The sequence below is a fragment of the Platalea leucorodia genome, assembly GCF_965183815.1.
Source record: "Platalea leucorodia genome assembly, chromosome: 2".
Taxonomy (NCBI): domain Eukaryota; kingdom Metazoa; phylum Chordata; class Aves; order Pelecaniformes; family Threskiornithidae; genus Platalea; species Platalea leucorodia.
Window position 1 is genome coordinate 11,790,300 of NC_138824.1, and position 15,729 is coordinate 11,806,028.

The window sequence follows — 15,729 nt, forward strand, 5'->3', positions numbered from 1 at the left end:
GGAAGACGGCGCCCGTTTTATATTCGCCGCGTGCGGCCTCGCCGGCCAGTCACCGCTTTCCTCGGTTCCCATTGGTCAGCAGGAGCAGGGGCGGGGCTCAGCCAGCTGGGAGGCGGTGCTGGGCATGCGCAGGGGGCGGGGCCCGCCGTGGCGCTCGGTTTCCCGCTGCGCCCGCGCTCATTGGCCGCTCGGGCTGAGCGTTGCGGGTGACGCAGGCGGAGTAGGCAGCCGTTGGTGGCGACGGCGGGCGGGAGGGGCCATTTGGCGGCGGGGGAAGCGGCGGGTAGGTGCGGGCAGCCCCGCCGCGGGGTCGCTCCTTTCCCTTCCCCCGCGTGGGCGAGAGCCTGCTCTCCTTCCCCTTCCCTCCCCATCGTCCCTGCTCGGCTCGGGCTGGTCCAGCGGCCGCGGTGGCGGCTCCGGGTGACCGATGGGGAGCGGGCCCGGGGCCTGCTGGGCAGGGCTGGCTGGCGGCGGGGCCCTCCCTGGGGCCTGCCTGTGCTCCTGCGTGCTCCAGCCTCCTCACGGCCCCCGAGGCAGCCGAGCCGCCCGCCTCGGGGCTGAGCTCCCGGCCGGGGCGCCGCGCCTGCCGTTGCCTTCTAACTCTGCTGCTGCTCTTCCCGCCTCTGGAGAAGGGCTTTCTGCTCGCTCTCCTGGGCAGGGTGGTAAGAGGCGCTAACGTGGCTTACGGGAACCTCTCTAGTGCAGTGTTCCCGGGGAGGGCTGCCTTAGTTTTAACTGCCGTGCATTTACCGATTGCTTTGTACTGCAACTGCACCTGTGCAAATGTTGATTACTTTACTGTGGCGTTTGCATCGTCGGCTTTTGCTCTTATTCTTTAACTGTTAGATCTAGACTTTGTATTGTTCATCCTCCAGATTTTTCCTTTCTTGGGGGGAAGGGAGGGAACGTACTCATTTGCCTCTTAATTACGTGTGTTGATAAACTTGTTTTGTACCTCATCAGCTGAATAAGGGAAGGCTAGCGGGATCCATGAGACTCTGTCCCTGTTTATCCTGTAGTGAACCTGGGATTCATTGGCTTAATCACCTTGTACCAAAAGTATCTTATGGATAATGATTACATTTTTACACCTCACCTGGTTTCTTCAGAGTTTTGGTTTGGGTTTTTTTGTGTTTGCTGTTTTGTTTTTTTTTTTATTTATGATACTGAAAAGAAATCTTTCCAGGTGTAACGTTGGTTAAATTTTTAGTGCTATGTGGATTGTTCACTAGTAATAAGCTTTAGATTTTTAGAAATAAAGAGTGACTTTTGAAAGTCTTTGTTGGTTTGTTTTGGGAGAGTATTTTCAGGCATATAGATATTTAAAGATCAAATAAAGATTTTTTTTTTGGGGGGTGGGCAGTTTTGGACTAGGCTGCATATCGGGCTGAAAAAGTTTTTTTTGCTGTGCAGATGAAAATTATAATTGCAAGGAAAACAGGAAACAATCTGTAGAACCAGCAGATTCTGGTTCCACAGTAAAATCTACAGGAAAACATCATTTGAAATGGCTGCTTAAGAAAACTTGAATAAAAAATTGTCAGTGAGCCATTTTAGCATTCTAGTGAAATGCTTGGCATGCAGACTGTTGTCAGAGTTTCGGAGCCTTCAAGGCAGAAAGCCTTGGACTGCAGTCAAAAATGTTAACAAACTCAATATCTTATAATTGTTATGAGAATATTTCAGTACAGATCACCTAAGTGACCAACCTGCTTCACTGTGTGGTGTGGTTTTCAGTAGATTTTTTTTTTTATCTTCCCAGGAGTGGAATGGTGTTGGCTATTCACTTTGCAGATGTGCCTGTCTGGTCCACAGTGTAGAATGTGAATGTGATACTGTTGCAGAGTTTGCTATGTAACATAATAGTTCAAAAGCAGTACGTTTTGTGACTGTGACAAAGACAGTGCCAATGTCGTTCAGCACAGTTGAAACAGATGTGAACAGTTGTAGCTCTTGCTCCTAGATAGCATGATAGATTTGTAAGATTATGGCAATATCTGTTTTTTATAGCTGGTTTACCTGTATCGTTTATGCACAATTTCTGTTTTTCATGTTGTTCTCACAGAAGTCGATTACTCGGCATTTCCAAAGATGAAGAGGAAAGTTGCAAAAGTTGGGAAATTGAGGCTTAGTCCTAATGAAGAAGCCATGCTTCTGAAAGAAGAATATGAAAGAAGAAGAAAACTGAGGCTACAGCAAGTATGCCTGTATTCTTGCACATTGTGTATTTCATTTAATGATGTAACAAATAATTTAGGTAAATTAACTGAAAAATTCATTTCATGGAAACTAAATTTCAGGATCATAATATTGTGTATTAGCTTTGTATTTAGCTTGTGAATTGTTTTGCTTTTCTCATGTTTATTTACTACTAAATGCAAATTTTGCTTGTGATACCTTCTTTGTTTGTTAGATTCACTTTGGCCTCTGTTCCAGAATCTCTTATTCCCTGCCAGCTTCCTGGTATCTGCCATTTTTATTTGGCTGTGAACATGCAGTTGTCTCTCTTCTGCTGATGTGTCACTTGTGTAAGGATTCAAACCTCTTACAGTGTTCCAGGTGTTTTCAGAGTGATCATGCGGAAAAAAATAAGACAACTACTACTAATACAGAATTTCACAGCATTCTACTAGATGAACTGAATTGCTACAATATGTCGTAGAATCACAGAATGGTTTGGGTTGGAAGGGACCTTAAAGATCATCTGGTTCCAACCCCCCTGCCATGGGCAGGGACACCTTCCACTAGACCAGGTTGCCCAAAGCCCCATCCAGCCTGGCCTTGAACACTTCCAAGGAGAGGGCATCCACAGCTTCTCTGGGCAACCTGTGCCAGTGCCTCGCCACCCTCATAGCTCTAAAAGCTTTAAGTACTGGTCCTTTTAGAATGTCTGAGTACCTTTATGTTCTTCAGAACATGTCTGTGGATCATCTTGTCTTTCTTCTATTTCTGTCCTGTTGTTAGAACACAGGACTATTTCTCCATTTCATTCTTACTCTTTTCTTAGCCTTCCTCTGCTTTGTCCTACACAAGCTGTTCAGGTCTTTCACATCTTCAAAAGATATACATTTTCAAGGCATTTACTATATACTAGCCTTTTGCTCCTCTTGGGCTTTTTTTTCTTGATATGTTTTTCACTTTAGTGATGAGAGTTTTACTCAAAGTGGAAAACAGACTTAGTAAACAGACTTTAATTTATCAGTATAGTTGCTGATTTTCTTTAAACCATGTTGCATTGTAGTTGGAGTCTTTAATAAATTATTGTCTTGTATTTTTGGAAGGAAGGATATTCCAAGCAGTTTTTGCATTTTGTTTATCAGTAGTATGTTGCTCTTTGGACTTTAACTGCAACATTTAACTAATTGAATTTATTATTTAAATGTTAATTTTGGAAAAAGGTAACAGCAACTTTAAAGTATTTTCTGGACAGATGGTTAATGGAATAGTAGATGAGATGGAAAGCTGAAAGGAGGGTAGAGTATGTTGTGGAAAGACTTGCTGCAAAAATATTGTGCTTTTTTTAAGTTGCTGAAAAAACATAAATGCTATTTCTCCAGGTTAGAGAGCAACAGAAGTATATCGCCTTGCAGATAAGACAGAAAGTAAAGCAGAGGAGAGAAGAACAACTACATCAGTTAGAGGAGGCACTGAGAGCTGAATGGCAAAAAGCACAGGATGAAAAGATGAAAGCCTTAGAAAAACTGTATTTATCAAGCTTAAGAGCGATTGGTGAGGGTCACCGTCAAGCCAAGGAGAACGTAAGTAAAACAGCTTAATGTTGTCAGAGAAATTCTTGATGTTCTAGAAATACCAAGATTGCGGTTTGATTTTTTTTTTTTTAATATATTCTTGATCTTGCAGTCCTAATACCTAAAACAACAGTTTTGTAAGAATGGAAATTTCTTAGAAATGTTTATATACTTTTTTGCAGATACCTTTCCACAAGACCAGGATTAAATGGTCTAGCAGGCCTAGGCTAAGGCTTTTGCTGTGCATACTCTTAAAGTTATTTTGTTTATGTTAGATTGTACACGTATATGATGGTGTATGTTTGTACTTGACTAAATTGCATATGGTGAATCATTGTCTCAAGTATGCCAGTAATATAGTAACTTTTTCTTTCTACTGTGTAACAGTATCTTTACTACGGTTAAGAAAAGACACACCTTTTTTTTCTTTTTTTCTTCAGTGCTCAAGTGACATGGAAAATCTTGGTAAGGGCTTCAGAGGCCTTTGCCTAGACTACAAACTGGTGTCACTTCTTAATTCTGCACCTATAAACTATTTTCACTTTCTTTAAAATCCTATAAGTTGTGTAGGCTCTCTTTGAGAGATCATTGATGTTGGGTAGAAATTTTCCATAGATTTGACTCGGAACCAGGTTTATAGAAATCAGCAGTGCCACAGATTTCTTGCATGAATTTTGCAAACTAGCTTGCTTCCTGAATTAGTCAGGCTTTTTAACCCAAGTAAAATAACGTTATACTTTTCCATATCTCAGAGTCTCTATATCAACTTCTTTGTCAAGTCCTTTCCGATGCTAGGGTGGATGAGTGTGTGGGAAAACTGTGGTACCAATGCTATAGGAACAGAGAACTAATCATAAGGAAATGTTTCTGTTGATACGTGATTGTTGTAATTAATGACTGAAAGGTAGTAACATGCTTTCGCTGCACAGTCAGCATTTGCTAAAATGTGTGAGTATATTTACATTACCCTCTTTGATAAAGAGATGCGGAGAGAAGCTAAGGTTTCCACATCAATATTGGGTTACATTGGCTGGGGAATGTGGCAAATTTGCTGTTGTTGGTGGTAGAGAAGAAGAGAGTAAAGAAGATGGCAGAGAAGGAAAAGTTAATTTGAAATATCACACTGATAGTATAAGAAGTGAGTAAAATCCTGTATTAAGTGCTTACAATATTTTATTGTTAAGGAACCTGACTTAGAAGCTCTGGCAAAGCAAGCAGAGGAAAGGAAACAAAGAGCAGAGAAGAGACATAGGAAAGCCCTGAAAGAGCAGAAGTACCAAAAAGAAAAATTACTTCGTGAGCAAGCCCGGTATGCAATAGCTATCTAGTTTTATTAAGCATAGAATGCATTTTACAATGTCACAAGGTGGAACGCAAAAATCTTGATGCTTCTTGCTTGGAGCTTTTCTAATCTTGAAATTTTCTGGGTTAGAGTTAATGCTCATGGACAAAGCTTGTGGATTTTGATAAGAACTGTAGTTTTAAAACCAAGACAAAAATGTCAAGTATAGGAGTATGTCAAATAAAAGAGCTGGCCTTATAGACTCTCAGTGAGTGGGGGGCCTATATGGCTATAATCATCTAGATTGTTGGCTGACAGCTATTCAGTGACATATGAAATGAAATGTTCTCAGGCCAGTTCCTGATGGAGAGTTACCGACTTGAAAAAACGACCTATTGCATTTGTGATGGTCTTCCTTCTTAGTGTGTGTGTTTGTTAGTTTGCTTGTTTTAAGCAGGTTGGACCGAACTTGAGCTGGCATGAAAAATGAGCTGTGTGCTCTTGGGGATAGTTGTGCTTGAGTAGAGCTGAGACCTATTGATTAAATACTTAGTTTTGTCCACGCTTGAGCAATTAAAATGTGTTGAAATGATGCAGTGCTTTCTGAAAACTTAAGTGAAAAGCAGGGATTTTGCTTTGTTCTTTAGAAGCTAGTCTGTATTAACGTTTTTGCATTACTTCAAGAAATTAATTTTCCAGTGCTGCCTTCCAGCATAAGTTCTGTTGACTTTTCAGTGTGCTTGCCCATCCCTACCTCCCAAGCATTCAATTCAGGTACATCTGAATCTGTTTAGTTTCAGGTTTGCCTTTTATTTTGCCCAGTGCTGTCATTGTTGCTTGACTAACTTTCCTTTTCTCTCTTGTGTTTTTTTCTCTTTTATGTATGTGGTATTTTTTTTGGTTGTTTTTGTGTTTTCCCCCCAAGACGAACAAATGCACGTAAACATGCTCTGGAAGTGGAAAGACAAAGAGCAGCCAAAATTGCAAGCCTGCCACCTCCTCCGCCACGTCCTCTTGAGGTATGTATCCATGATGCGGCAGTGATCACAATTTCAGGGTACCGTATAATGTAATGATTTATTTATTAGTCTGATTCCTCACAACAGGATATCCAAAATTGCTATTTGCATACTATAAGGAGAGTAGTTCAGCAAAAATAAAGAAAATTAATGAATTATGTACTATCAGACTTACTAAGCTTTGGTATTTGTTTATTTCTGATCTCTTGTTATGTGTGGATTTTATTTCTTGTCATCCGAGATCTTATTTTTGTAGTTAATCTGTCTTAAACTTTATCATGATCTCATTTTCATCTAATAGCCACAGTGGTATTAAACTCTACAATGATCTTTCTCAGCAGGTACACACTACCTCAGCCTTCTGTCATAATGATGCAGTAGTAGCATTTTGTTTAGTTCTGTGATGACAAGAGTTCTACCTTTTTAGCTGTGAGGTTTTTTGTTGGTTTGTTTTTTTTTCCCCTCTAATTTCTTTGTTTTTTGTGGGGAATATTAAATATAGGGTGAGCTGTTTAATTTTGATAGCAAACCAGTGCTTAAGGCTATTGGGGAGGAAAGGAGATAAAACCCATATTTTTAATTCTATGCTGTACCCTTTTTAGGGGGCAACTTTGCACCTCCTTCATGCTTCTTTGATTTCAGAGAGACTCTGCATAGGTATAGAAGTTACTGTAGGATTGCAGATCTGAACTGCAGGAAGAACATTATGTGCATTTTTACTTTGGAGTTAAGTTTTAGTAAATTTAATTTAATGGAACTTCATTAATGCGGAGTTTAAGTTGCCTTACGTGTTGTGCCCTTTCAGACCGACAGGTTCAGGGATATTCAGACCACTGACAAGAATAGAAAGGATTAAGGTGTACTAGTCCCTCTCAGAGCCAGTGAAGTTATCAAGGCTTTTCCTAGCTACATCCAGCACGTTATGTACAGGTTAGTGTGTTGGATGATAGGCGTTTGGTACTGACGTATCTGGAAAAACTGAGTAAGGTTTGACCCTCACAGTTTTCAGAATGATTTGAAGGAGGAGTGCCTATATACTTTCATTTGTATCTCTTAGCACACGCTTCTCTGTAGGTCTCCTCGCTGGCTGCCCAAGGGTTTTCTAATTGTGGAAGCTGGATATGAGTGAGCATTAAAGCAAGTGTTGTAAGGGAGTGGTAAAGTTTGGGGTTATTTCTGGTGAAGTATATGCAATACTGGAATTCAGAACAGATGGAAGAAGGTAAATTCACTCTTTCGTGCTGCTGTTCTCCTCTGTGTTGTTCCACATGTCATATTCGCAGTATATCTGCTGTAGAGCAGATGAAGGCTGTATCAGTTACAACTTTGACTCTTCATTTCCTGGTTTTCAGATGCTTGTGTTGCTCAGTTGGCATTGTTGGAAAAGCATGAGATGCTGCAGCATTGCTTTCTAGTCACTTTTGCAGTTTAGGATGTGTTCTATGTTGCTTTCTATTAAAAAAAAAAAAAAGTTTGTAATTGGTGACCGAAAGTCAGCCACAGTTAACGTGCGTGTAGGTGATATAACAGCTAAAAAGACACGGTGCTATATAATCATCTAACAACCTCAGTAATGCATCTCTCTTTCCATTTTACAAATGCAGAATTTCCTTCTTATTCTTTCGTTTTTTTCACCAGGACAGGCAAGACGGCTTTGTTCAGGTTTCTCCAGGTTCTGGTACAGTTGCATTTGCGATTGTGTGGGATGACAGGTCTGGGTCAGTATCCTGTTTAAGTATTGCAGAATCATAACTTTCTTTCCTGAAATTCTACAATTTAATGCATTTCCACCCATGAGTAAATGTCCTTTACTGACCTTTTCAGCAAATGGGATTTTAGCTGTTTTTAGCAGAGTTCTCAAACATCTGGATTTTCTACCATACGTGGGGTTTGTTTCTTTTAAGAAGTTCATGCTCTGATAATGGCAGATTGAATCAACAATTCTGCAGACATGTTGGATTTTTGTTGAGGAAAGAGATTGCATTGCATTGTTTAAATACAGCACAGCATGTCCATCTGGTCCATGTAAAGACTAGCTGACTTAGAGCCTTTTCCCTAGTTTTCATCTCTCTGGATTTTCATCCTTTTGTCATAGGCCTGTGTTGCTGGGAGGGCACAGGGTGAAGAATAAAGTTATTTTTTTGGAAGAGTAACTGGGTGCCATGTACTGCATGGGATAAATGCGAAGTAACTGAAAGATCAGAGATGGTTAGAGCTGTGGCTTATTCCTAATTCTGTATAGAGGGAGAAAACAAAAGATGTTAACTGTCAATTTCAGGGGGGGGAAAATCTGGGGCTTTGTCTTGCAAATGAATTACTCAAAAGGCACTGAATTTGCATTGCTTAACTTTACTCTAAATCCTGTGAATTACAGCAAATGACAAGGTCATCTGCATAAGCATGCTTATTTTCTTGAATCACTTTGCATAAAGAGCTTGTTAAACCTAACTGTAATCATAATCTGATGCTCTGTTGCAATAACAATTGAATAAAATTTCATAAAATGGAGCTAGGGCGGTGTTGTTCATTGCAGGATTACTTAGAATGTAAGAAACATTTTCTGAAGATACTCCTATTATTGTTACTTTACCCAGTTACAAAAGACATGTTTTTACTGTAGATATATTGTCATAATCAAGTTTAATTCTCAGAAGGATGGCTTTTAGGAATTGAGGCCTTATTTAGTTAGACCAACTGTTAAGTTACTTAATTGAAGTTAAACTGAAAACACCATTTTATTGACAAGTGTCACAGAGTTCTTGAACTTAATTTCTTTTTATATGATCTATAAGATTTTTATGTAATGGAAATACAACCTAAAAATGTTACTGTACTCTTCTTGAGTATTCAAAACATTTGTAGAGTTGGGTTTTCTTTTTATTTTTATTTAATGATACATTCCAGTTTTGCCAGATTTTAGTATAGAATTATTTACTTTTTTAAGGAAAAATAAAAGGGGGAGGGGAATTACAAACCTCTTGATGGAAGTATAGATGGATTCTTAACTGCAGTGGTTCCACCATGAGGTGTAATGTTACCAGTATTTTTTCAACCTAAATTGCTTTTGACATTAATTGGAAAATTGCATCCTCCAACATAATTCTCACATCTTCACAGCTTTTGAATAAAATTCTGGAGATATGACTGATTAAATGTGATTATTAATTACTGATTTGTTAGTTTTGCATTTTTTTAAATAATTCAGAAGACAGGTTTAATTCTACATTCTGAAAGTAACACAGTATAGGTCAAGCAGGTGGTGATCTGGCTAATGAGGTTTAGGCATGGGACATGTCTGTTTTCAGAGCTATAATCAGTATCTACAAACGGTTAATGTTGATCTGCTACAATTACTATGATTTAGTGATTAAGAAAGTTAGCAATTTTTAAACAGCATTATCATGTACAAATAAAAGTTAAATTCTTGATTGTGTGCTTTTATTTGTACATTTTTTTTCTTCCTACTAGAATAACACACATTTGCTTAAGAACTATAAAATAAGTCACTGAAGTTCTGTAGGTAAGGCTAAAACTAGTTGCATATCATAGGATTTTAATTTAAATAATTCACTTTTTACAGTCTATAAAATAGCAAGAGATAATAAGTACTGTAATTTTGTATACCTCATCTTATGTAGAGGTAAGTTTAAGATATTCCTGAGACTTAATGCTGCTCTTTGTGTATGTGCATTTGTTTACAGGCTCAGGCTATGAAACCTGCTGGTTTAGTTACTGGGGATAAGAATCCTTTTTTAGGAGAAAGTCTAGGGAAGAGGAAGCTGAGAGAAAATTAATGGAGGAGATGTTATAAGTACAAAGGCAGGTCCTACAGAATACTGGGTTACCTAACCTGGCTACCTCACTACTGAGAATATCAGGCTGAGCCAAAGAGGGAGGGTCAGCGTTCAAACTCTTTTGGGCAAGGGTTGAAATGTGGTAGTGTACCCAAAACTTTTACAAAAAATCAATACTTTGCCTTATATGAATAGACACTTTTCAGTGAAGTTATGGAAAATGCTTTTTTCTCTGGTCAATTAGTAAGTTGGACATAATGGTTCTGAGTTTTGTAAAGAAAGTCCGTACTTGAAAAATGTTATTTTGCTGTTAGGAATAATTATATTGTGGATCTGTGGTTGCCCTGCTTTGAGGTGGGTGTGACAGCTGTTGTAAGTGGGATTTGTATTAGTACATTAAACTCAAGTGCTTTTAAATTAAGGTAATGCTTTTGAAACATGAAGGTAGAGCTCCCTGAATGTCAGTTTGCGTGGAGGAGTTTGCCTTGGGCTGTTAGATGCTCTCAGTTGTTAAGCCCTCTATATCTGCCTCATGCTGATGTGATTAATTCTTAAATGTATGTAAAGTTTTAAACAACAGTATTTTCAGGAGAGAATTTGGGAGGGTGACTTTCTTTTCATACTTGTTTAAGCGTACAGATCACGTATGTTCTGTTCAGTTGCTTTGCTAGAGATACTGTTCTCTGATACAGCTGTACTTGTAATTTTCTTTCTAGAATTTTGAAGTGAAAAAGACTCCTGCAGTGAAGGCCTATAGTGCTGACAACTTTTCTGTAACACGTTATCATATATCCGAACCTTATGTGGACAGAGAAGTGGATGGAGAGCAGGTGATTAACTCCAAGTGTTTGATTCATGCTTCCATATATCTTTCTTTATATTGCATACAGTGTCTGGATATCAGCAATTCAGTTTTCTAGCACTTGGTTAAAAGTATGAACTTGTATAAAGAAGCCATTACACAACCTACTAATCAGAATATTAGATGGGGAAACTTGCAAGGCCTGTTAATGTGCTCAGTCACTTGCGGGATCACACCTGGCAGTCTTTCTTATCTGAACAGTCCTCAGCAAGGAGGTGAGTTCACAAGACTGACGTAACATTAGCACACCCAAATCTTCTGCTTTGTGGCTTATGCTAAATTAATAGTTGTGGTTGCCCTGCTTTTTTCTCTTCCCCTCTTTTAGCTGTGTACTCCCAGTCTTTACCTCATATTTGTGTTCATCTGTTTGTGCCGTCAACAGTTTCAGTTTGCCAAAATGGCAGAAGTCTAATTTGGGGAAAAAGAACAATGAATAGATCTTTGACAAATGGGAAAGTTTACTCAAGTTTACAGTACACTCAAAGGCCAAAGTCGGATCAGAAGAAGGGGAGGACCTGGAAAAGTGAGAGATGGAGCAAGAGCTTAGCTTTTAGAGCAATTTTTGAATTAAGGTAGTGCTGTTGAAAAGTTAACTAAACAATAGTTTGGTGAGACCACAATCTAAGTTCCTGTTCTGGATCAGCCTCTTTTAGACTAGAAAAGCGCTCTTGATAAATTTGTTTTTGTGAATGTTCTTCAGTGCATTCATGAAGTTTTCATTCATTAAGTTTTAGGTTTTCTTAACGTTTGAAGGACTAGGCCTAAACAATGGCATGCTGTAGTTTGCTCAGCTTTGTAATGGAAAATTCCAAAATGTTAATCTTTGTAGCCTTGCTTATGTGCAATGATTTTTTTTTTTACTTCAGTATTTTTTTTTTTTCATTTTCATGTGTTAGTAAGATTTTGGTTATTTAAAAGTTGCAGATTGTTTCTGGTTTCCCAAATGACAATGAAAACACTTATGGATTTATTTATCCCCCTCCTGGCCTTGTTTAAAACAAAATCATGAGGATAGAAGTAGTCAATCTGTAATAGACTGTAGTATTCATTTTACCTTGTACTGTAGGAAAAGTAACCACTCTGCTATAACAAATAAATCATACAAGTGATTGTCCCTAGTACAGCTTGAAACTAGAACACTTTAACAGCTATACTTATGGAATATGTAAATGTACCTTTTTATTTTAAAGGTAAAAAACTAGTTTGGTCCTGCTTACAACCAAGAATTATAAACCTTCAAGGGTGTTCGTATGGCATTGTATGTCTTTTTTAAGTGCTTTTGCTACAGAATTATTCATTTATTCATTGTTACATATGCTTTAAACTACCACAAAGAACTTCATGGACTAAACTATTGATTGACTGCCAGCCAGATGCTCGGCTAGCTGCTGAAGAAGAAGGGAAGCGTTTGGAGAAACTACACAGAGAGGCAGAGAGGGAGAGAAGAGAGCAGCTTGAAAAGGCACACCTCAGAGGAAGTCATGCCTTGAAGAAGGTCCTTTTGGCTCAGGTAGGCAAAGCAGTTGTGCCTGTTTTTAATGTCAAAATGGCCAGTGTTAAGTAAGTTGTAGGTAGCTGATTAGTATAGGAATTATAGGTACAGAAGGAAAATTGATGGACTAAATGGAGTTTTCAGAATGTGTTTAAAAACCATCAAACTCTGTTTGCTTAGTTTGGCTGTCTGGAAGGAAGGAGAATGAAAGCACACAGATAAAGCCCAACCTTTAGAAGAACATCCTTTAATTTTTTTTTTATCTTAATATTTGACCAGCTGTTAACCAGTTGGTAATAATCAAGATAAACTGTTTTAATAGGTGATAAACTCTACTTTTTCACATCAGCTTTAGTTGGAGTTGATTATTCTGTGCTTCAGGGGAAAAAAAATCGTTTATTATTAAGAAGGCAACAATTTATATTTTTATTTTTGTAAAACTTTTCAAAGTTTTTACTTAAAGACTGGGGTTCTCTTAGTGTATAAGTCTGTAAATATTGAAATTGTTTTCTTTGAAACGTAAAAACTGAACTATTGAGAAATGTCTTTGTACCTACAAGTATGCTCTGAAATTTGTTTTATTGTCTGTTATCTTCACAAGTATTTTTGGAGGCTAGAAATAGCAAGAGCTTCCTGGTTTTTAGTCGAGATATGAATGGCCCTGAATGAGTAACCTAACTCAAACAGGGAACTGTGGAAATATTACTGATGCTCATGAAGTTAATAGGAAAAAAACTCAACCAAACTCCAAATAAAGCTTTTTTTAAATAGATTTCATATATAATTGTAGTGTGCCAAGAGTATTTAGTTCATGTCTTCAAAAGTAGCAATTGCTGAAGTACATACTGACAAAAGTAACTTGCCAAAGGAAGTAGTCATTTACCTTATAAAACAGAAGATTTAATTCTGTTGAGGAAAGTTGGCCTACAGTTGTACAGTCTGATCCTTTTAACATTAGGTTTTCTAGGTGGTATTGATGACTCTTGGGTTTAAAGGTCAGATACTGCCTTCTCCTGAGGAAGCACCTTCTCCCTAGGATAAAATTAAACATTAAGGATTAAGCAAACTTCATGGTAACCAAATGGAAGTATTTTATCAGTCCTGACACATGTCTGAATGTGAACGCTAAATGTTTACGTTATTCCTTCTTTATACTTGAAGGATAGGGAAAAGCTACTGAAAGAACTTGAGCAAATGCAGAATATGGATCGGATGCGCAGAAGACAGATTGTAGCGCAGGTGCCACCTCAAATTTTTGTGCCTGCATACAAACGCATGGAAATGAAAGAAGAATGGCAGAGAGAACTGGAGTTTGCATTTGAAGATATGTACAGTGAAGACAGGAGTAAGTAATTTGTTGGAGGTTGCTGAATCTGGTAGCCCGGTAGAGGAGAGGCTGCTGCAGCTGCCTGTTCCCAGGTCCAGCCGGTAGCAAGGCTGTGTGCGTATTCGCAGTAGGCACACACACGAACAGGCTTTCAGTACACATACATGCAGCTGGCCACACAGGCCACCACAGAAAACGCAGCACTCAATTAAACACAAACTGCACACGTGGCCTCATCCTGTTTGCTGCTCTGGCTGATCAGGATGAAGGCCTGTTAGTAGGGTATACACCTGTATATATGGTATGGATCCCTCCAGCAGTTGGTCTTAGACACTCAAGTCTCCCCAGTAGCTGTCACCTGCATCCCACGTCTCCACCCGTCACACCATGGATCCCCCAGTAACAGGTCTTAGACACCCGGTCTATCCAGTAATTCATCCTGGACCCTGCAGCCTTCCAGGTACCTCACGTGTCCACATAGGCACTGACCTGCTCAAATATGTGCTATGGATCACTCGGTGGCTTTAGACACTGACTGCCTAGCAGCTGGCCCTCAGTCCTTGGTCTCCCCAGTTGCTGGCTCCTGGGCTTGTGAACCCCCAAGGCCTGCTGCTCCACTCGTCACTGCTACACAGACCCAGTTGGGTACGTGCACAGACCTGCACATTGTGGATCCCTGCAGTAACTGTCCTTAAATGCTCAGTCTGCCCAGTAGCTGACCCTGGATCCTCTTGTGTCCGATTGTCTCTGAGATGCACGCACAGTTTCTTAGTCGACCCTGAGACCCCATGGTCTCCCCTGTAGCTGGCTTGGATGCTTGGATCTCCTGATCCCTCCACTAGCCAACTTGCAGATCCCCTGGCCTCTCCAGTATCCAGCCCAGTCTTAACAGCTGATTGATACCTAGCTCCTAAGCCTCTTACTGTTCTTTCTGGCTAGTCTGGCTTGTGATTTGCTAGCCACTGCATGCTGATACTCATACCTGCATAACGTGCACTTGTTCTGGTCTCTGCAGTTGTTGGCAGCACTCTGGGCACAGGTGCCCGTGTGACTTTTGGCCCTCACTCCAGTTGCTGGCCCTTATATATCCATACACACACATGCATACAAAATAGAGGGTTCCTCACCCAGGAAAACAGCTAGAAATGGAATTTAGTGAGAAGAGAGGACGGACTGTCGGGCACAGTCCCTGGCCAGACAAGTGTGCTGACTGGCCCCCTTCATCCCCTTCTTCTTATACTTTTCCTCACACTTGTTTCTCCCCAGACTAACTTGATCCTTTCCTTTCCCTACCTTTTGGTTCCTCCCCTAAATATCTATAATAAGCATACAATCCCAAGATGATCTTCCCATGTGTCCCACGCGTCCTGTTGGCATTAACCCCCTCAGTTGGTAAGGTGATCCTGGGAGAACTCCTGTTGACTTCTCTTCTAGGACTTCGCACCTGGACCACGTACTCGGTCACCCTCCTGTGACAGGCCTGTGAGCAGCCAGGTCAGGGTGCGCCTTTTCTCTGATGAAGTTATTGGGATCCTCCTGCATGTAATTGTTCCTGTGTGCTGCTTTTTGTGTAAAGATGAGCCTCTTATCATATAAACTTTTATTTTGAAAGGCATAGCGTATTCTAGTGGAAAACCCTGTGGAATTTCTGAATTAATAGATGGCTAATGATTTAAACAATTATGAATCTTCTATTTTGGAAAAAAAATAGTTGGATTAAATCTGTTGTGAAACAAGCTATTGATATTTGAACTTCTTAGGGATTTGTATGATAAGCATAGTCTTGCAATGTTGTTTGCTTTTTATTCCAATTGGTCGTGTTATGTTGTTGTGTTCTTTTAATTAGAAATGAAAGGGGACCTGATTTTGCAGTTTGAGCCACAACCTTTGCCAGCCCCGTCTGATAGATCTCAAGATAATGATCTTGATATCTCTTTGGAGCAAGAATCTGCTTGTGACACTCAACCAGAATCTGTTTGTGGTACTCAGCAAGAATCGGGACAGATGATAGAAGAGGAGGTCCCCAAAGAATCAGAAAGTAAGCTTTTAAAATTTAAGTTTAACTTAAACTTTTTGGTTTTATAGTAGAAGAGAAGAGATTTAGTTTAATGTATCAAATTAACTTTAGTATTAACTAAAATGTCTTAAGTACTTAAAATTCTTTAAATGCCTGTGAAGTATTTCAGTATCAAGTGGTTTATGAT

At 39.5% G+C, this 15,729-nt stretch overlaps 1 protein-coding gene across 3 annotated transcripts in view; it reads left to right on the forward strand.

Moving 5' to 3' along the window:
* The first annotated feature begins 404 nt into the window (after nucleotides 1-404).
* Nucleotides 405-15,729, forward strand: part of CEP295 (centrosomal protein 295) — a 43,923-nt gene continuing 28,598 nt past the window's right edge. For 2 of the 3 annotated variants that reach the window (XM_082334918.1, XM_082334919.1), the window contains exons 1-9: nucleotides 405-662; nucleotides 2,066-2,199; nucleotides 3,558-3,758; nucleotides 4,934-5,058; nucleotides 5,957-6,050; nucleotides 10,561-10,674; nucleotides 12,076-12,216; nucleotides 13,360-13,543; nucleotides 15,372-15,563. In XM_082334918.1, the coding sequence (XP_082191044.1) occupies nucleotides 428-662; nucleotides 2,066-2,199; nucleotides 3,558-3,758; nucleotides 4,934-5,058; nucleotides 5,957-6,050; nucleotides 10,561-10,674; nucleotides 12,076-12,216; nucleotides 13,360-13,543; nucleotides 15,372-15,563 (1,420 nt within the window). In that variant the 5' untranslated portion in view covers nucleotides 405-427. Of the gene's footprint in view, nucleotides 663-2,065; nucleotides 2,200-3,557; nucleotides 3,759-4,933; nucleotides 5,059-5,956; nucleotides 6,051-10,560; nucleotides 10,675-12,041; nucleotides 12,217-13,359; nucleotides 13,544-15,371; nucleotides 15,564-15,729 lie in introns of those variants that run through there. The other variant, XM_082334920.1, reaches the window with a different exon arrangement.